Below are 21,153 nucleotides of genomic sequence, written 5' to 3' on the forward strand. Positions count from 1 at the left end.
TATGACCATCGTTGTATAAAATTTATGACCGACAGTTCGAAAATGAAGATAATAATCTCGAATGAGATCAAGTATTGAGTATTGATTGATATACTACTCAGTAGAAAAGTGATCCAATCACAACATACTGAGTAGAATATAGTAAGTATTAAGATGAAATGACATGATGCAACTGGTACAGTTTATGAACCTGATTGCATGCTAAGACATCTTGTCGATGTTAGCTACGATGAATCACGCCTGGGCCACCGATTCGCACTCTCGCATCCAAAATTCGTTTCATGCCGTGACAGAACTGTTATATGTACAGATTGATGAAAAACATAATACACGCCGTCTTCGCCCATCTATGCGTCAAGCTTTAATCTCAACCGTTGCGCTTACACATGAAGACGCTGGAGTCGGAAATAATCCAAAGTCGGCACTCGCTAGAACCAAACTACGCATCGATATCCATCTTGGCTTCCTGCCCGTTGACCGCGTCCTCCTCTTCCTCTTCCTTCTGAAGAAGCTCTCTAGCCTTTTTCATTGCAAAAGCAGCTTCTTTTGAATAATGATTATTTCTCTTCTTCTCAAACTCCTTATGTTTAGCTTTCTGTTCCTCATCCATTTCCTCTTCACTATCACTAAATACCTCTCCATCAGGTGCAGAATTCGCAGCAGTATTAGCAGCAGTAGCTCCAAGTTCAACATTAATTCCAAGTCCATTGGCCGAAGACGATGATCCAGGTCTTACAGGTCGATCTTTTGTGGGTAAAGAGAAAGATGCTGAACGTGAGGATGAACCTGAAGATGAAGGTCGTCTTGGAGTCGCGTCAAGAGGTGGACGTTGTTGTGAATTGTAAATTGTATTCTCAGCGGTGGAATTGGGAGTTGGTGGTAAGCTATGAAATGTGTCAGTCGTGCCGAATCCACACCAATACACACTTACCTTGCTCTGTTCGGGCTTAGAGGTGTTAATGGTGATTTAGGTGGTTGGTCGGTTTCAAGGTCAAAGCCAGGTATGTCACCGTCTGTGATATGATAGCGGAAAGTCAGCCGCACTCGCTAGTTAATCGAGCGACCCACCCAGAACTCTGTCGTTCACCGCGTCGTATCGGACATAAGGTGTTTTAGGCTCTGTGATTTTCCTAGTTTGATGAGTGAGATTAGTAAGATTCGTTACTCGTAGCAACCTACATGAGCGAATCTTTCTGAATCTCAGTAAGGGCAATATTCGCTTCGTCCCATTGCAAACTGTAAAGATAAAGGGTCATTTAATTGGTATAAATCTCCAATCAAAGAGATAAGCCCACTGTTCACCGGGTACCCTTTCTCCATCGACCAACATTCCTTGTTCATATTCACTTGGTCTTCTCACAGGGTTTTTAAGAATACCTCTTGAAGGAGCAGGTCGATCAGCGCTTGATACAAGAGGTGGAGATTCAAGTAAATCATCTGTAGCTGGTGCAGGAGGACCTTGAGTGGGTGGCATATCGATATGACCTGGATGAGCGTGAGTCGAGGCGTAGGTATGATTTTGTTGGCTCATGTTGGAAGTTTATAATTTGGTGGGAAGCCTGAAAGAATATGTTCAGAATGTTGGGTTTATAATGGCTGAATATGAATGGTATTGGACCAGTCAAGCAGAGGTATGTTCAGTTCGCCCTCTTGTCGACTTGGTTGGGCATTAACAATGAAAATGCAATGTGTATGGCTGAAGGTGTACGGATAATGGTCAAAACGAGGTTGCTTCTTGGTTGAATCCTCCGGTTATGCGTGTGGCTTGTTTACGTCATCTGGCGGTAATCTCCTAATAATAATCAACAGGATAAAGTGAGATAAAAGGAAATACTGGAAATTTCTATTATCAATTGAATTAACACGTGTTAATGTCTAAATATTCCACGTCGACATCTGATCCAAGCGCTGTGAGACATGAAATGATTACTGGGTAGATTGACGCGATCCCATCCACTACAATACATTCTATACCTTTCTTCCAAAGTAGTCTCCTTAACTTCTTGCCCAACTCCCACTTGACAAATACCAAAATGCGAGCTCAAAGCGTTGTCAGTGCTGCTGGTACATCAGCTCTCATGTTGGCTGCTTCTGCCGCTGCCGAACAAGCTGTATTCCATGTGAGCCCCTTTGTACTATCGCCCAACCTGTGTTAGATCGCCAAGCGACAAAGCGATTCAACCTACCAATTGTGCGAGCATGAGCTGACTTATCGCAACCTCTGCTAGCCCACCTCGCTCACCGCTCCCTTTGTCGAGCAGTTCAACGATGCTATCGCTGATTCCCGATGGACCATCTCCAGAGCTACAAAACAGACTCCTGTAGGGGATGAAACTTTCTCTTATGTCGGACAATGGGAAGTAGAGGAACCCGAGGTCTACCCAGGTATTCCAGGTGACAAGGGATTGGTTCTGAGTGAGTGTCATTTTCCTTTGCTGATAGCAAGCATAGAAGACCGATAGACTGAGCGCTGATCATCCTTACCACCTCCTCAGAGACCAAGGCAGCTCACCATGCCATCTCTACTCTGTTCCCTGAACCCATCGACCCCAAGGGTAAACCTCTCGTGGTCCAATACGAAGTCAAACTCCAAAAGGGTCTTGAATGTGGTGGTGCTTATATCAAACTCTTGACCGAGGGCGAAGGTGGTGAAGGATTCAGAGCCGGTGAAGATTACACCGATAAAGTCAGTTCCGAGTGTAACTCAAATTACAAAGCTGACATGTCCCGAACAGACCCCCTTCACAATCATGTTCGGTCCTGATAAGTGCGGATCCACCAACAAAGTTCACTTCATCTTCCGACACAGGAACCCCGTAACCGGTGAATGGGAAGAGAAACACCTCAAGAACCCTCCTGCACCCAAGATCACCAAAACCACCGCTTTATACACCTTGATCGTCAAGTGAGTCTCTTCGTTATTCCCAGCGTGAGACTTTCGCTAAAATGATGTAGCCCCGATCAAACCTTCGAAATCCTCATCAATGACGAGTCAGTCAAGACTGGTAGTCTCCTTGAAGACTTCACTCCCGCCGTCAACCCACCCAAGGAAATCGGTGAGTTAGATGATCTGCACTTCAATAGGACGAGCTAAAAGTCACCCTGTAGACGATCCCGAGGATTTCAAGCCTGAATCATGGATCGATGAGGCTGAGATTGATGATCTTGAGGCTACCAAGGTAAGCCAAGAATGTGGTACAAAGCCCCGCCGCTGACGACTCCGCCATAGCCTGAAGACTGGGACGAAGACGCACCCCTCATGATTACCGACACTGACGCTACTAAGCCTGATGACTGGTTGGAGGATGAGCCTGAATACATCCCTGATCCTGAAGCTGAGAAACCCGAGGAATGGGATGTGAGTGCAGTCGATTCCACCTTCATAGTGAACCTCGCTGACCTGGGACCGCTCAGGACGAAGAAGATGGTGATTGGGTCGCACCTTTGGTATCTAACCCTAAATGTGAGGAAGCTGCTGGATGCGGACCATGGATCCAACCCAAGATCAAAAACCCCAATTACAAGGTGAGTTCGTGTCTAATTTGGACACAGCTGACATCTATCATCAGGGCAAATGGACTATCCCTAGAATCCCTAACCCAGCTTACAAGGGTGTTTGGGCTCCCTCCAAGATTGCCAATCCAGCTTATTTCGAAGACAGCCACCCATCCGACTTTACCAAGATTGCCGGTATTGGAATTGAGCTCTGGACTATGACTGAGGATATCCTTTGTAAGCACGCTTCACGCTCGTTCATGCTGCGGCATCTGACCTTCTTCCATTAGTCGACAACATCTTCATCGGACACGATGCTTCTCAAGCCAAGAAATTCGCCGATGAGACTTTCCATGTGAAGAAGCCTATTGAGAAGGAGGCCGAGGGATCTTTAGAGGATGAGGATCTCGATCACCCCAATACATTGGTAGACAAGATCAGATTGAAGGTTTATGAATTCATCCGTGAGCTCAAGTCGCTCTTAACGAGATTTCACCGACCGTTCAGCTAATAAGCATATTCGAATAGACCTCGCTACCATTGACTTTGCCACTGCCATCAAACAAATGCCAGAAGTAGCCGCAGGACTAGCAGCTGCAGCTTTCACGGCGCTCGGTATGCTTTTGGCTCTCTTCGGATTGATCGGTTCAGCCCCTACCAAAGTTAAGCAAACTACCTCCGTCAAGAAAACACCGGCTACCACAAAAGCTGTTGCACCCGTTGCGCCTGCAGGAGAGGAGGAAAAGAAAGCTTTGGAAGACGCTGGTGTGCCTGTACCAAACCCCGAGGTCACAAATCCTGAAGTGAGAAAACGAACTACTCGATCTACTAAGGATTAAAGTACAGGTAACGGGGAGGCGAAGCAGTGTTTCTTTAGGCAGAAAGGAAAGATGAATGGTTTTGCATTGGAAGAAGAGAGTTGACCAGATACGTGTCAGGAAGAAAAATTGTCGGGTTTTCATACCTGTCGAAACTACCAAGTATACCCAAGAATTAGTCTTCGTTATAGTCCTGTTATGATGATGATGCATTCGATATTGCACATGTAATCGATGTCATATTTCTCAATGTGTTTACAATTTGCGAGAGTACAAATGACTTTTACTACTTGCCACTTTGCCACCGTTGTTCAAGCATACCTCCACCTTGCACAAACGTCTATCGTTCAAAGTCAACATGACTTTTCGACAGTGACTTATCAACAAGAATTGCCAATTATTCGATCAGTCAACGACAACTCACAAACAGCTACAGGACTAGTGACACGATGGAAGGTTTTGGCTTACCTATGAGCTTTGGCAAAAAAGCCAAAGCTGCTCCTACAACCTTGAAGAATAAAGTAGATCATACCAAACGAGCTGATCCGGTAAGCTGGATTCATGTTTGCTTTACATATCTCTACAATAACATAAGTTGACAAGTTACTTATTGATAGTCTTCTGCTCCTGAACTTCCTAAAAAAGAGGAAATACCTATACCTGGACCTTCTAAGCCTATTCCATCTACTTTTGAAATCCCATCAAACGAAGATGAAGAAAATATTGGACCTAATCAATCTTCCAACTTTGAAGAGGGAAATATGGGAATTAAACGTAAAGTAGATGAAGAAGAAAGTGATGAAGATGAATATAGTGATGAAGAAGAAATTGATAGAACACCTATAACACATGAAATAATATTAAAAGATCATACTAAAGTGAGTTGAATTTAATTAAAAAGAAAATTTGAGTTATATTGATAAATCTACAATCGAAATAGGTATTATCAGCACTTGCAATAGATTCATCAGGTGCAAGAATCGCAACTGGATCACATGATTATGATACGAAAATTTGGGATTTTGGTGGAATGGATTCAAGATTAAAACCTTTTAAAAGTTTTGAACCTAATGGAAATTATTATGTATATTTTTTAATTTTTTTTTTCTTCTTAAGAAAATAACTTATGTTAAGATTGAATTATCTTTAGATACATGATTTATCTTATTCACCTGATGGACATAAATTATTAGTAATTTCTGGTACTTTAATACCTAAAATATTTACAAAAGATGGTGAAGAAGGGTAAGTCTTTTTTTAATAATTTTTTATTTAGGATTTTTATTGATAGATTTTTTTTATATTAGAGTTGAATTTAATAAAGGAGATGTATATTTAAGAGATATGAAAAATACAAAGTAAGCTTCTACTTAATAATATGATTCAATTAATCAAAAATTCATCATCTTTATGTTATTCATTTTAGTGGACATACGGCAGAAATTACTGGTGGATCATGGCATCCTACGGATAATTCACAATTCCTTACATGTTCTAATGATTCTACTTTACGGTAAGCTGAGTGCACTAGAATAATTTTTGTCATAGCTAGCTGACAAAAACATTGAACTTATAGAATATGGGATGTAGAGAATAAAAGAAAACAAAAACAAGTTATAGTGGTTCGATCGAAAGAAAGAGGAGCAAGAACAAAAGTCACTTCATGTGCTTGGAGTCCAGATGGGAAATGGATTGCAGGTGGTGAGTCAACTTGGATTTAAATAACTAAAAACAATTGTCTAGTACTGAAGTATTTATATAGCATGTTTTGATGGCGCACTACATATATGGAGTACTTCAGGCAATTTCGCAAGACCAACTTACAGTAATGAAAATGCACATACAAAAAATACAGAAACTACAGGAGTCGTATTTTCAAGAGATGGTACAAAAGTAGTTACAAGAGGTGGAGATGATACTGTTAAATGTGAGCAATTTCATGTTTTGTTTACTTTGGTTTTGTAGTTGACATTAAATCATGTTTTTGTTTAGTATGGGATATAAAATCAATTAAAAAACCTATAGCAATAGCTACAGGTTTAGATAATTTATATCCTGAAACTAATGTAATTTTTTCACCTGATGAAAAATTCATTTTGACTGGAATAGCAGCTCCAAAAGGTAAAAAAGGTGGATTAGTATTTTTAAATTCAAAAGATTTAAAAGAAGAAAAAAGAATTGCAATTGGTGAAGGAAGTGTAGTTAGAGTAGCATGGCATTCACGTATAAATCAGGTTAGTCAAAAAAAAGAAATTTTCTAATTTCTGATTTGTTTAATCAAACCAAAAAAAAAAAACAAAAGCGTATAAATATAAAATCCAGACTGATTTCTCTTTATTTTTGAAGATCTTCGCTTCTTTATCTACAGGTTCATTACATGTTTTATATTCACCAAATTCTTCAATTAGAGGTGCATTATTACCTTTATCAAAATTACCTAAAACTGCACCACGTGATTCTTCTTTTACAACAATTGATTTAAAACCAATAATTTATACTCCAGATGCATTACCAATGTTTAAAGATGAAAAATATAAAGAATCTTTTAATCAAAAAATTAAAAAATCTAAAAAATTTAAACCTATGGAACCTGTTATAGGTTCAGGTAAAGGTGGTAGATTAGGTCAATCTGAAACTCAAGGTTTTGTTCAAACTTTATTTCCTACTGAACAAATTTTTGATGATGTGAGTTTTTTTTTTTTTTTTTGAGTTATTGAATATATTATTTTATTCTGATAATTTTTAATTTATTTTAATTAGCCTCGTGAAGCATTATTAAAATATGCAGAAAAGACTGATAAAGAGGAAGAGTAAAGAGTCTTAAAGTGAATTTCGAATAATCAAATCATCAAGTACTTTATGATTATACACAAATGCAAATGCATAAAACATGAAACCCCATAATCGAACTAAGCTTGTACTCTTGTTCTAGTATTACCTAATCCAGCATTAAATCCACCTCTACCTCTACCTCTTCCTCTATAAGTACCTCTACCATTTCCACCACCATTATTTCCACGTCTTTCATTCTTTTGACCACCTTCTTGCGTTGATCTATCTGTTGAATTATTAATACCACCAGATTGTTGTTGTTGATTATTATTACCTAATTTTAGATCTAATGATTTTTCATTTTGATCTAATAGATTAACAGTTTTTTCAGCTAATTGTTGAGTTAAACGTTGAACTTCATTTAATTCGATCTTATGGAAAATAATTACACCATCAATTTGATCTAAAGAAGCTTGTAATTCATCTATATAAATCATTTTTGAAATTATTGAATTAACAATTTGAATTGGTAATGAAAATGTAATTGATAATTGTGTTAAAGAAAGTGATGCGTAATATGTTGAGTATGTGAATAAATAAGTCCTTAAACCTTCTTCTTGGATTTTTCTAATAAGACGCAATTAGCAAACAAATCATAAACACCTGGTCTCAACGAAAACACAGTTACTCACTGAGATAATATTGTTTTAACATCATCTGCATTTTCCAAAAGGTTCCAAATCTTAATTGAAAGTATTAAATCTCTTGCTTTTTCCCATTCTCCAGCTTGAAGAGCTTTTGAAGCTTTTATAATATGATCTCTAGTATTTTCAGGTGGACCCATGAAAGCTTGTCTATCAGCCAAATCTAAAAGTCTCTTGAAAACTTTACTTGTCACCTTTCTTCGTTGTTCTTCAGTATCAACCGAAGCTAAAAGAGGGACTTCAATTAACATGCAAGAAGTGAGATAAGCAGCTTCGAGGAGTTCGACATTCAAGTGCATGTGGAAAGGTAATAATCTTCTCTTCTCAATCAATTCTTGCTCTGGAGTCAATTGTTGTTGATACCTTTGAACGGATTGAGCAAGTAATTCTTTTTGACGTTGAGTTGCAAACATATCACCGAGAATAGTTTGACATTCAACAATGTAACCCATTTTAAAGGCGGCGAGACCAAGTTGCATGATTGCTCGGTTGTAAAGGATTTGAGTGGTGACATCGGCATGTTGGATGGTGTCTTGCAGATGAGACATGAGTAAAAGATCTCGGGCTTGGTGATATCGTCCGTGGGAAGCGTGGTTAAAGATGTGGAAAAGGATAGCTCGAGCACGTAGGACTGGGTTATCCGATCCGTAGATGTAAACACACAAGTCGTGGATGAGACCCTCGGCAGATCTTTGTGTATCTCGGGGTACAATCTTGGACTGTATAGAAGCAGGAACTTTGGACTCGAAATGCTCAATGATCACGTTGGGCTACGGCGTGAACACTCAGCTAAAACCCTCCCGCATCTTGCTGAGACCACTCACCTTAGCGTAGACGTGCTCCAGTCGTCGAATCACAGCTCGAGCGGTAGAATCAGTGGCCGCTTCTCGCTCGAAGAGAGATTGAGCTTTTGCGACAAGGGTGTAGAGGGGAGCTTCTTGTCTCAATCGCTCGATATAATCAGAACCTTTCTCGTGAGCATCGGTATGTTGAAGAGTTTTTGTAAACTGCACGAAGGATGGTGATCTTAGCAGGCAGCTCGAGAAAACTTAAGAATGGGACCAGCTTACCTCATTGTCTAGACTTTCCAAAAGACTGATCAAACTACCAGCAACAGCCACTCTCTCCTTCTTTCCATTAACCACTTGAGGCTCTCTTTCCACAAGATCATCGTATTCTCCTACAGTCTCTTGAACCACGTAATCTGGGTTATCCAAAAGAAGGGTAACAAGTTGATCAAGTTCGTTGAGACCCAAGACCCATGATTCATGAGGAATGTGGGCGAGATTTTGAGAGTAATCTAATCGAGCAGGAACAAGGGCAAGAAGAACACGAAGTTTGGCGTAGGTCGTTTCAGCGACTTCAAGGAGTTTGGAAAGGATTTTGATGGTTTCGGCTCTGTCGGTGTTCTAAAGGGTATACATCAGTTTAATTTCATCAAGTGAATTCCATTAAGCGGATTCATTACGAAATGCCTATGACATACCTTTCTACCTCTTTGCTCAAAGATTTCTCTAAGAGTCTTGAAAACACCTTCAGGAGTCAAATTGAGAGCTTTACCGCCTTTACCAATAGTCATAAAGTCTTCATTTTGCTCTTCAATATCACCATCAACATCAATTGCAACTTTCTTAGCGGCCTTTTTAGGTGCAGGAACAGCATTAGCAACCTCGTAAGCAGTGGTGTAAGCTTGAGGATCTTCATTATAAGTTTTCAAAACTCCCTCGAATTCTTTTTGTTTCTTTTTTAAAGTTTGTTTAAGACTATTCAAAGCTTTAGCTTTTCCAGGTGCCATCTTTTTTTTAGCTGATTTTTCAGATAAAATAGTTTCATTAACATCTTTTTCTAAAGAAACTAAAATTTCTAAAAATCGAGGTGGTATATGACCTGCTGCTGCTACTGTTGTGGCTACTACTGTTACTTGATGTCGTTGAATAAATCTAAATACTTTATCTAATTCTGTTGAAGCTAATACCCAATCATTATTTCTTGTTGCATTTGTGATATTGTGAATAGCAGCTTCCATTTCAGCGAATCTAGTAAATAAAAGAAAGATTAGCTTGAATCTTTTCAGTTAAATCTTAAAGTGTTTGTAATTTACCTCTTATCTTTAGCACTCAATACAACAGTCTTATCTTCCTCTTCTTCATCTTCATCAGTTGAATCAGCACCCATTAAGAATTTATTTCCTCGAGCCTGGTTTTCAAAAGTCAATTAATTGTGTTTTTTTTTAATGATTCAAACAAAACTTACAGCTCTTTCATCTTCACTATCACTTAATTCCTCTTCATCATCATCACTTGAATCATCTTCATCAGAATCTTCTGCATCACTCCTTAAAAACATTGAAGCTTTATTTTTTGATTTAGAAGATTTAGCTTGAGCTAATTTTTTATCTTGTATTAAACCTTCATCTCCAGATAAAATAGATTCTTCAGAATCTGATCCAGAAGAAGAAGAAGATGAATCATCTGATCCTAATTTAAAGAAAGACATTTTTTCAAAAATTAATTTCTACCAATAGTTTGTTCAAATTTCTAAAAATTGGTGAAAGGGGGTTTTTTTTTTTTTGATATTTGTCTTTTTATTTGATTTCGCCTGGTTTATATACTTATAAGAGATATAGTATAATAACCAATGACGTTTTCTTTCTTCAAAAGATGAAGGTGAAATCACTTAATTTAACAATGAAAATACCTATCTATAAAGAGTTGAAATCAAGTTGAATAAAAGAATCCCACGAGGTCAAATAGAAATAACCACCCAAGCGGCGAAATTAAATTACCGAAAACGCCGAAATGACAATAAAGTGTAAAAAATCAATGTGGCAAATATCTTTTAAATCTTTTTCATCGTGTATTCATCAAGATGTGTTGAATAAATGTCCATATCTACGTTGATAAATCTCAAATACTTAAAAATGGTCATTTCAAAATTCATTATCTTTATATACTGCTTCTTTAAAAGAAAGAAAATCGCCTTTTCGTTTAATGCTATATACTATATCTACTTATGCTATGGAGAAAAAAAAATGCTATGTTAAGGGTATCGATGCTTATGGCCTATCTAATTGTATGTTGGGTATAAAGGCGATCCAAAGGTATATATAATTTAAAGAGGAAAAACAAAAATGTTCAAAGGATATTCATTTCGACAATTGCTTTTATACTCCATATCTCTCTGCTAATCTTTGTCTTATTACTGGTGGGAAAGTATTAGTTTGAGCTTCCCAATTAGCTCCTAAGCCAGATTTGAATCCTTGTAGAATCTGCATTGTATGAAAGTCAATCAGCCGATCATTCTGCAACAACTATAGGTAGAGTAAAAACACAACTCACAGTCCTAAACATTTGATCGAGCTGGCCTGAGGGGTGTTGCCATTTACATACGGCATTACAGAAGAAAATAAAGCTCTGAGAGGTTGCATTCTCATCAGCTCAATCCGAAATGTGACTTTGACATTAGCCGAGAAGTTTCACTTACATTCTGTATACCTTCAGGATTTGCACTGATCAACATACAGAACCCTCTAAATGCTGAATCTTTCTCATCGTTATCCTTGATCTCCCAAAGAGCGGTGCACCAAGCTTGTGCGAAATTGGGTAGGTCCGGAGCTACAAGAGCTGGGCAAACTAAACCAAGTCGTCCAATCGTCACAGCAGCATTTTCAGTAAGAGATTTAGGTGACTTGGTATTGAGTAAGATAGGGACCAATCTAGAGATTAAAGATGGTACGAAAGGTTCTAATGCTGAGGAATCTCCGTTGTACTGAAGAGCAATCTCCCCTACTGCCCATGCAGCGTTGTTGCATACTGATATACAGTCTGCAGGGGGTTCCACCACGATTTGTTCGATAACACTTGGCAGGAATTGTGGCACAACGGGTTTGAGTAAAGGGAAACATGTCATTGACATATCACCTAGTAATGCGTGAGCCGATTGTCGTACAGGTGGTTCAAAGTGCTAGAAACCCCGTGATATATAAGTCATACTATCTTTCGATGTCGCAAATGCTGCGCACGAATGGAACGCGCGAAGGTGAGTACTCACCGTAAGGCATAAAGCCAATAAGTGGAGTAAAGGAGGTTGACCATCCCTTATCAAAGGGTGCATTTGGTCTCCTAAACCTTGCACCAGACCAGATAAGAGATCTAGGGCAACGACGATGAAAGTCCTATCGGGTTCTTCTACTTCTTCGGGATTCTGTTCAAACACCTGATATTGACTCAAAGTAGCGTGGATGATTCTCAAGCATCGTTCGTATACTGGTCCAGTGTATGTCGAGAATGACCCTCCGGCAGCGATAGAAATGGAAGATAGACACTGATATCGCCATCAGCATCCGGTAAATGGTCAGAATGTAAGCTGATGCGTAGACCTACCTCAAGCAAAGGAACCAAATCAGGATCTTGATCGCCCAATCTTTGCCATCGTTCAATGAGAGGAGGCATTAAAATATCCAAATATCCAGGTTGACCCAAGGCTTGACCAACAGAATCGGCAAGCGTACCAATAGCGTCGTAAAGGATAAGTAAGTTCTTCTGTTGATATTTTGAGAAAGCAAAAGTGAGATTTCGTAAGATTGGTTCAAGGAAAGGTGCCATCTCTGTACCAGCTTCTTCTTCGAGTGTTGCAAATGCTGAACAACCTGCCTCTTGGACTCGTTTGTTACCGTCCAATACCATTTGAAGTAACTGTATAACCGTGGCAAATCAGCTGGATGTTCGTGTCACGGAACTGCAATGAAATGTAGACTTACGCCTTCCATAGTAGGTATGAAGTATTGAGTCTTATCTGCCTGGTTGACGTGGACACACCAAGAAGCATATCGTCCAAGGGTCCAGCATGTTATCGATCGAACAAGGGCCTGTGATCGATGTCAGCGCGTCCCACAATCGACTGACATTACAAATTAGCTCACCTTCTTGTCCTGTAGAGTCTTAAGGAGGAAAGGTATCAGTTGAGGCAGATGAGGTTCAAGGCCATCAATGCATCCTGATAAAACGATAACAATTAGCCCTGTTGACAGATCAGATATCTTTGGACAGCTGACACACCTTCAGCGATTGCACCCAAAGCTAAAATACCACTTTCTCTCTGAGTCCATTCTTGACTAAATATCCTATCTCTAAGATGTGGTAAAAGTATCTCCAAAAGATCATTACCAAAGGAAACAGCAATAACATCTAAAGCGGCTGCACTACATTTACGTATATTCCATTCACCAGAACCATCTTCATCATCGAAATAATCATCATCATCTTCATCTTCATCATCTAAATTATCTTCATCTTGATCAAAAGCTTTATCTTGAGCTTCTCTACTAAATCCTCCTGCTCCTCCTTTAGAAGAAGAAGGATCATTTGATTCATGTGTGGAATGAACTTTTGAAGAATAATTTCTAGGTTTAATATCAGTTTCTTTATCCGCAACATTTTCATCTACATCATCAATATCTAAAATTGCTATATCCCAATCTGAATAAATCATACCTTTTAATAATAATGGTGCAATTTTTGGTAAATAAGGTCTTAATTGATCTTTAAGTGTTGGATCTTCTGCAAAAGTTAACCAAAATTCACAAGCTTCTAAAGCGACTGTATCATCTTCATCTTGAGTACAAAATGCAATATAATCAACTACATTTGACATTTCAGGTACTAATTTATCAGGTCTTGTACCTAATATTAAACCTAAAGATGCACAAACACATTTTCTAATATCTGGACTTTCATCTGCAGCTTTAGCGAATAATGCTTGAATATAGGTATCTATATTTGCTGTGACTGATGGTACTCTTATAGCTAGTAAAGATTGAAGAATTTGAAGAGCGTATAATCTAATTTTTGGTGCACCATGTGCTGTATATTCGATAAATTGTGGAACGAGATGGTCTAATAAGTTTTTACCTTGAATTTGGAAATCTAATTTATGTGGTGCGTCCTCACAAATCTTTTGTAATGAGTTGAATGCCCCCTACAAACCGTGTTTGATCATTGATCAGCGCCAGACACTCACAGCCATGATGTACCGTAATTGCTCTTTGGCCCAGCTACGTTCTAATTCAAACTCACCTCAATGATATTAGCATCACTACTTCCCATACCTTTTGTCAATGCATCTAAAGCTTCAGGCCATCCTCCAGGTTCTTCATTTGATATTAAAGAAGTAATAACTGTTCCAGCTGTTTGTCTAACGATTTGATCTGGATCTGCTAAACCGTTCAATACAGTCGCTTTAACATAAGCCATTGCTCTAGCATCATTATCGTTATTAACTGGACCAGATCTTGAATTCAAAGAATTTTTCAATAATAAACCAGCCACTGCTCTATGGGAATCTTGTTCACCTGTACAGTGAATCAAGACGTGTGCTAGGTAAGCTAGAAAATCTGGTACATCTCGAAGTTGATCTAATCGCTATAGACATTTCAGTATCTCATCAGCTTGAAACACGATTATATATAACACCTAAATCAGAAAGTATAGCTCACTTGTGCAACATTCCTTTGCACTTCACTATCTGTACTACTGGTATCTCTCAACATACCCAAGACCTCCTGAAGGCCTTGTTCTGAAGGCTGCCAGGACATGTTGAATGAAATTTCTCGCTTATCTCTTGATTCCTCCTCCTGCAGAAAGTGTGTGATAAAGGAAAGTGATATCGGTTGATAATGATGTTCACTAGAATTTAGAGATAGACTTTGATCACGAACAGAGGGTGAAATAGATGAGGTACTAGCAGTATTCACTAATCTACTATCCTCGAAAACACACTGACCATACATATAATCATACTACTACCTATACACCGTTTAATATATAGTGGGTCTCCAGATTTTTGACCTATATGGCAAACTGAAACGCCTAAATTAAACTTTCAATGACAAGGCATGCCTAATTCATTTATACTGCAATTGATGCCACAAACATCCTAAATGCACGTGGTACTGTTAAACAATTTCTCCGGTTTGGACAGAATTTAATTCCAGGATATTTGGATAGACGCGTCGCGTACTCCACGTGGGAAGATCCAAGATCAACAACAACAAATGTAACTGAAGTTGACCATCAATCATACACATAAACATTCCACTCATTGACATCATCCTTGCTACCATCGTCGACTATCAAAATGCCTCCAAGACGTACAACAAGGGCCGTTTCGGGTACTTCGGCGGCTTCAACAAGTAAAGCTCCTACCAGGACGTCACGAAGTAAGAAAGTAGTTTCTCCCCCGCCAGAACCAGAGAGCGATCAAGAAGAAGGATTTCCTGGAGAAGACTCGGATGGACAGTCAGCAGTAGAGCTGAAGGAGGATGAAGAGGAAGTCAAGCCAAAGAGCACAAGAGGTGGATCAAGTAAAGTTAAATCTGCTCCTGCATCGAAGAAACGAGCTACGAAGATGAGAGTATCAGAAGCTGATTCAACGGTAGGAGCGAAAGAAGAGGAGATTCCAGAGGAGGAAGAAGAGTTGATAGAACCGATAAAGCCTAAAATAAAGGGGACCACGAGTCAAAATCAAGATAAGGGGAGCAGGAAGAAGAAAGTTGTCGTTTCTGATGAAGATGAAGACGATACCGAGGAAGAATTACAAGAAGCTTTAGCTGGACGTGATAGGAGAGCTTCAACTGCTATACCTCCCACTCCATCTTCATTATCAACTCCTCTACCGAATCGAGAAAGAAGTGTAACACCTAAAGGTAATCCTGGAATTCCGGGCACTCCTACACCGAACGGTATGACCCAAATTAACGAAGAAAGGGAAAGTGGAGAAGAATCAGACGGAACAATCAAAATAGATTCAACACCTTCCAAACAAGCTTCTTCTCAAATCCCTTCAACACCTTTATCAAGAGCTCAAATCAATATTGACCCTCCTGTAGATGCTAAACCTGCAGGACCAAAACCAAGATTAACAATACATAAATTGGTTTTAGTAAATTTCAAATCATATGCTGGAAGACAAGAAATTGGCCCCTTTCATAAATCTTTCTCAGCAATTGTAGGACCAAATGGATCTGGTAAATCAAATACAATTGATGCTTTGCTTTTCGTCTTTGGTTATAGAGCAAGTAAGATGCGTCAAGGGAAATTAAGTGAATTGATACATAATTCAGCGGGTAAAGAAGGGTTAGAAAATTGTTCGGTTGAAGTTTGGTTTAGAGAAATCGTTGATTTGGTGAGTCCAACAAGTATCCTTGCTGGCACAACAATACGATCGATCAGCTGACGCCAAATTAATATAGCCCGGTGTTGATAAATTTCTACTTGTTCCAAATTCCCAAATTGTCGTTTCTCGTACGGCATATAGAAATAATTCTTCCAAATACACTATCAACGATAAAACCTCTTCTTTCACCGAAGTTACCACACTGCTCAAAGGGAAAGGTATAGATTTAGACCACAATCGATTCTTGATTTTACAAGTGAGTTTCTCCTCCGTTTGTACAACCGAAACGAGTAGCTGACGAGTTGCATCTTGGCAGGGAGAAGTCGAATCAATTGCTCAAATGAAAGCCAAAGCTCAAAATGAACATGAAGATGGTTTGTTAGAGTACTTGGAAGATATCATCGGTACTACGAAATACAAGGAGCCTATCGAACAAGCCAATCTAGAGGTAGAAGCTCTGAACGATGAGAGAGGTGAAAAGATGAATAGGCTCAGGGTTGTTGAGAGAGAAAAGTCTTCCTTAGAGGTGAGCTTGACGCCTCCTTTGGTCTCAAGATCTAAGCTGACAAGACTTGCGGTAGGACAAAAAACGTGAGGCTGAGGATTATCTACGAGATGCAAACGAATTAACAAGAAAGAAATCGTTATTATGGCAACATCACATGCACACGCTTTCAAACAACATCGAAATCACCACCAAAGCTATTGTGAGTTATTGCATTTTTCTCACATTGTGACATGTGATTGATAAGAGCTTCTATACTCTCTAGGAAAACCTCAACACACAACTTGTAGACGAACAAGATAGAAACGCAGATCATCTTTCAAAAATTGGAGACCTACAGAAAGAATACGATGAGAAGCTTGCTGCATTCGATGAGGTCAAAAGACTCACAGATGCGCTAGTCAAAGATTCCAAGAAATTCGAGAAAGAGGAAGTCGGTCTAGCAGAGAAGAAGAAACACCTGGTAACTAAACAGAAAAAGTTCAAGAAATCTATACAAGAGGTGAGGTTTTAATTTTTACCGATTGGATCAGATGCTGATGTGCTTGTATAATGGAAGGACGGCCATGCTAGATCTGAAGCTCTTTCAGCTATTGATAACCATGCTGCGGATTTGGAGAAGAATCGAACCAAAGTAATCGATCTTGAAGAGAAGCTTGAAACTGAACAAGGCGAACTCGAAGAAGTAGTTGATAGTTTGAAAGGTGCGCTAACAACACCGCTCCCGACCAAATCGATATAGCTAATACTCGGTCTGTTGATAGACAAAACTGCCGAATTCAGCTCGCAGATCGAAATCAAACAACGTGAACTCGAACCATGGACTGCCAAAATCAGCGAGAAGCAATCTCTCATTGACGTAGCCACATCGGAACGAGATCTGCTAGCCGAAAAAGCTACTTCAATGCAATCATCTCTCGACGAAGCCAAAACTAATCTTCAGTCTCTCAAAGATGGAGATGAAGGTAAACACGAAGAGTATAACGCTTTAAAGAAGGAACATATCAAAGCGAAGAAACAGCTCGCCGAGGCTGAAACCAGACTTGAGGTATGTCACATGGTCTGCTCAATTTCCAGACCAGGCTGATGCAATGGGATGTTCAGGACATGAACGCTCAATCTGAACAACTTCGAAGCAAAGTATCGTCTTCGCGATCAAAGGCAGATGACGCTCGAGCGTCTCTTGCTGCAGACAGAAGTGAAAATGCCGTATTGAGTAGTCTGAATAAATTGAGAGATCAAGGTCGTATAAAAGGTTTCCATGTGAGTTGACAAATCTTGCGCAGTATTCAATGACCTGCTGATGTCTTTACGGCATCTGAAGGGACGCCTGGGTGATCTCGGTGTCATCGATGACAAATACGATGTAGCAGTGACGACAGCTTGTGGAGCTCTAAACAATTTAGTGGTAGACACAGTTGAACAAGGTCAAGCGTGTATAGAACATCTACGAAAAGGAAATGTCGGTCGAGCATCATTTATGGTTCTTGAGAAACTTCCACCTCGAGATTTGGGTAGAATCGAAACTCCCGAGAATGTACCTAGGTTATTCGACTTGATCAAACCGAAAGATCCCAAGTTTGCTCCTGCATTTTATAAAGGAGTATTTAACACTCTTGTGGCGGACGACCTCGTGCAAGCTCAGAGAATCGGTTATGGTAAAAAACGTTGGAGAGTAGTAACACTTGCTGGTCAATTGATTGATCCCTCAGGAACTATGTCTGGAGGAGGAGCAAAAGTTTCAAGAGGAGGAATGTCATCTAAACTTAAAGCTGATAAAGTTGCACCTGAAGTGGTGAATCGATATGAAAAAGATTCAACACTTGCTCAAGAAGAATTTACTAAATTCCAAGAAGAACGTAAGGAAGTCGAAAATGAAGTGAAAATATTGAAGAAGAGAATACCAGAAATTGAAATTCAGCTTGAAAAAGTGGAATTAGATGTGCATACTCAACGAAAGAGGATTGAAGAAGGTGAAAAGAGGTTAAAGGAATTGATGTGAGTGGTTTTGATCAACAAGGAAGAGGGAGGCTTACGAAATGAGTTTTATTGTATAGTATTCAAGCTAAACCTGATGCAGCTGATGAAAAACGTATAAATCAACTCGAATCTGAAATTAAAAGTTTAACAAAAGAAACTGATAAATTAAAAGAAAAATCTTCAGGTATAAATGGACAGATCAAATCACTTCAAGAAAAAATCTTAGAAGTTGGAGGGGTTAAATTAAGAGCTATTCAATCAAAAGTCTCAACAACTAAAGGATTATTAGATTTAGCTAATGAAGCTGTTACAAAAGCTGAAATTGGACAAACTAAATCAACAAGAGATGTTGAAAAATTAAATAAAACATTAGAAAAAAATAAATTAGCATTAGAAGAGACTGAAGGTGAATTGGAAGTTGTTGAAAATGATTTAAAAGCTTGTAGAAATGATTTAGAAGTTATCAAAGAAAAAGTACAAGAAGCTCAAGATGCTTCTGAAGATGTCAAAGATGGATTAAAAGAAAGTAAAAAAGATTTAGATGAAAAAATGCAAGGTATAAATGCATTTAGAGCTTTAGAAGTAAGTTTTTAAAAAAGAAAATTGATTTTGATAAAAGTATGATGGATGCTGATGATAAAATTGATTGGTTATTAGATGGATATTAAACAGAAGATTGAAGATAATGGAAGATTACAGAAAGATAGCAAAGACAAATATAAACATTGGAAAAAGAGGCATGAAGATTTGGAATTGGTGTACATTGAGTAAGTTGAATTTTTTCAAAACGAATCCAGACAAATTGCGTATAGCTGATCCAAATCGGGCTACAGTGAGGAGGATGAGGAAGAGGAAGATGAAGAAGAGGTAAAGAATGATGCTCTAGCCGAATCTCAAGAAGGTGAAAATACTGAAACCAAAGAGGGCCGAGGTGAAGGTGAAGAAGAGGAGAGTGAGACAGTCGAAAAGAAAGCTCCCAAGAAGAAGAAGGAGGATACCACTGAATTGGTAGAGTATTCACCTGATGAATTACGGGAAGTGGATAAAGAATTACTTAATGCCGAAATCACTGAGCTTGAAGGTGAGTCCTGTGAACGGTAGTAGAGGAAGGAAGCTGATTGATATACGATTTCATTAGAGGAAATTGGTAAAGCACGACCGAATCTGAACATTCTCGCTGAATATCGAAAACGAGAAGCTGAATTTTTGGATCGAGCGAAAGATATGGAAAACGTTACCAATAAACGTGATTCAGCGAAGAAGCGATACGATGATTTGAGAAAAGTTAGATTAGATGAATTTATGAGTGGATTTAGTGCGATCAGTTCGAAATTAAAGGAAATGTATCAGGTTTGTTCATTTCTTATCATTTTGACCTGGTTGATTACTGATTTGAGTGGTTCTTCAGATGATTACTATGGGTGGTAATGCAGAGATCGAGTTGATTGACAGTATGGATCCATTTTCTGAAGGTTAGTCTGCTGTAAATCAACGAGAGGAGCTTAGCTGAAAATGTACATAACATAGGTGTGGTATTATCCATTATGCCTCCTAAGAAATCCTGGAGAGCTATTGCGAATTTGTCAGGTGGAGAAAAGGTAAGCTTGAAGGCTCATAACGAATGGATAGGTACTGATTAATTTGCAATATATCTAGACACTTGCTTCTTTGGCTCTGGTATTTGCTTTGCATGTTTTCAAGCCTACACCGTTATATTTTATGGATGAAATTGACGCCGCATTAGATTTCAAAAATGTTTCGATTGTTGCTAATTATATTCAATCAAAAACTCAAGCTGCTCAATTGTGAGCTCATAATTCGAGTACTTCTTCAGAAATTTGGTTGACGCTTATGAAAATTGATATTTTTAATAGTATCGTTATTTCACTTCGTAATGATATGTTTGAATTAGCTCATAGATTAGTAGGAATTTATAAAACATCTAATGTGAGTCTTTATAGTATTGACTATTGGATGGATGGTAAACTGATCTTTAGAATTTGTTTGAAAAGTGTACAAAATCTGTTGCAATAGATAATAAAGATTTAAGATTACAAGCTAGACCTAAAAGATCAATTGGAATACCTTCAACACCTATACCTGGAAATCGAAATGTACCACCTACTCCAATAGGTAATAAGAATTTAAATTCTACTATGAATTTGAATAGAATGATACCTCATACTCCATTAACTCAACAAAGGCGTAAAGAAGATACAGAAGAAATATCTACACCAAGTACGGTAATTGCTTAATGGTTTGAGTAAATTAGATGATTAATTCAGATTGGAAGAGTACTTTTGATGGACATTTTTAATGATTCTGAAATTAGTTTTGGTGTTTTAAGATCTTTTTTTTTTATTTCATTGATATTTTGGATGTTGTATATGATATATCATAATATGAATGGATTTTAGCGTATCAGAAGATATTCGGAAGAATGTGTATTCTCAATTAGGTCATTATTTGTTTAAATATAAGTGATGACAATTGGGATTGATGAAACCTCTTAACAACCGTGAATTTGTATAGATACAAAGGAAAGACTAATCGACTAATGTTAATTGATGATATTACAACGAATACCAAATTATACTCAATTTTGAGAGAATCATTCAAATTTGGGTATTTACGGTATAGATTGTTCAGCTGAGATTAGAATATCATTTTACTTGTTTTGAATGGGGCGTATTTACATTCATGCTTA

The 21,153-nt window shown here is 38.5% G+C and overlaps 6 protein-coding genes across 6 annotated transcripts; 3 read left to right on the forward strand and 3 right to left on the reverse strand.

Moving 5' to 3' along the window:
• Window positions 1-439: 439 nt before the first annotated feature.
• On the reverse strand, window positions 440-1,531 carry I206_107411 (uncharacterized protein; the record flags this gene model as incomplete). The annotated part of the gene is made up of 5 exons (XM_019157453.1): window positions 440-884; window positions 932-1,013; window positions 1,069-1,130; window positions 1,180-1,236; window positions 1,296-1,531. 5 exons carry the CDS (start codon window positions 1,529-1,531, stop codon window positions 440-442), a joined length of 882 nt encoding a protein of 293 aa, XP_019009093.1.
• Window positions 1,532-2,033: 502 nt separating this feature from the next.
• Window positions 2,034-4,334, forward strand: I206_107412 (uncharacterized protein; the record flags this gene model as incomplete). Its single annotated transcript, XM_019157454.1, has 11 exons — window positions 2,034-2,120; window positions 2,229-2,415; window positions 2,496-2,686; window positions 2,736-2,905; window positions 2,956-3,056; window positions 3,109-3,179; window positions 3,230-3,358; window positions 3,415-3,525; window positions 3,570-3,732; window positions 3,786-3,959; window positions 4,024-4,334. The coding sequence occupies 11 exons, from the start codon at window positions 2,034-2,036 to the stop codon at window positions 4,332-4,334; spliced, it is 1,695 nt and encodes a 564-aa protein (XP_019009094.1).
• Window positions 4,335-4,762: 428 nt separating this feature from the next.
• Window positions 4,763-7,127, forward strand: I206_107413 (uncharacterized protein; the record flags this gene model as incomplete). The annotated part of the gene is made up of 11 exons (XM_019157455.1): window positions 4,763-4,861; window positions 4,931-5,191; window positions 5,254-5,397; window positions 5,464-5,558; window positions 5,621-5,671; window positions 5,740-5,826; window positions 5,890-6,014; window positions 6,076-6,240; window positions 6,306-6,547; window positions 6,660-6,998; window positions 7,074-7,127. The coding sequence occupies 11 exons, from the start codon at window positions 4,763-4,765 to the stop codon at window positions 7,125-7,127; spliced, it is 1,662 nt and encodes a 553-aa protein (XP_019009095.1).
• A 95-nt stretch (window positions 7,128-7,222) lies between these two features.
• I206_107414 (eukaryotic translation initiation factor 3 subunit C) lies at window positions 7,223-10,285 on the reverse strand (the record flags this gene model as incomplete). Its single annotated transcript, XM_019157456.1, has 7 exons — window positions 7,223-7,712; window positions 7,778-8,559; window positions 8,614-8,796; window positions 8,860-9,198; window positions 9,276-9,825; window positions 9,891-9,985; window positions 10,043-10,285. 7 exons carry the CDS (start codon window positions 10,283-10,285, stop codon window positions 7,223-7,225), a joined length of 2,682 nt encoding a protein of 893 aa, XP_019009096.1.
• A 667-nt stretch (window positions 10,286-10,952) lies between these two features.
• Window positions 10,953-14,381, reverse strand: I206_107415 (uncharacterized protein; the record flags this gene model as incomplete). The annotated part of the gene is made up of 10 exons (XM_019157457.1): window positions 10,953-11,057; window positions 11,128-11,202; window positions 11,273-11,752; window positions 11,840-12,112; window positions 12,172-12,483; window positions 12,549-12,656; window positions 12,711-12,784; window positions 12,847-13,765; window positions 13,864-14,208; window positions 14,283-14,381. The coding sequence occupies 10 exons, from the start codon at window positions 14,379-14,381 to the stop codon at window positions 10,953-10,955; spliced, it is 2,790 nt and encodes a 929-aa protein (XP_019009097.1).
• A 542-nt stretch (window positions 14,382-14,923) lies between these two features.
• Window positions 14,924-20,701, forward strand: I206_107416 (uncharacterized protein; the record flags this gene model as incomplete). The annotated part of the gene is made up of 18 exons (XM_019157458.1): window positions 14,924-15,970; window positions 16,038-16,217; window positions 16,278-16,487; window positions 16,543-16,668; window positions 16,732-16,968; window positions 17,026-17,170; window positions 17,231-17,514; window positions 17,571-17,729; window positions 17,791-18,464; window positions 18,524-19,028; window positions 19,104-19,213; window positions 19,280-19,527; window positions 19,585-19,796; window positions 19,855-19,918; window positions 19,974-20,044; window positions 20,103-20,251; window positions 20,321-20,393; window positions 20,459-20,701. 18 exons carry the CDS (start codon window positions 14,924-14,926, stop codon window positions 20,699-20,701), a joined length of 4,737 nt encoding a protein of 1,578 aa, XP_019009098.1.
• Window positions 20,702-21,153: the final 452 nt, after the last annotated feature.

The sequence above is a fragment of the Kwoniella pini genome, chromosome 11 (genome assembly GCF_000512605.2).
Source record: "Kwoniella pini CBS 10737 chromosome 11, complete sequence".
Taxonomy (NCBI): domain Eukaryota; kingdom Fungi; phylum Basidiomycota; class Tremellomycetes; order Tremellales; family Cryptococcaceae; genus Kwoniella; species Kwoniella pini.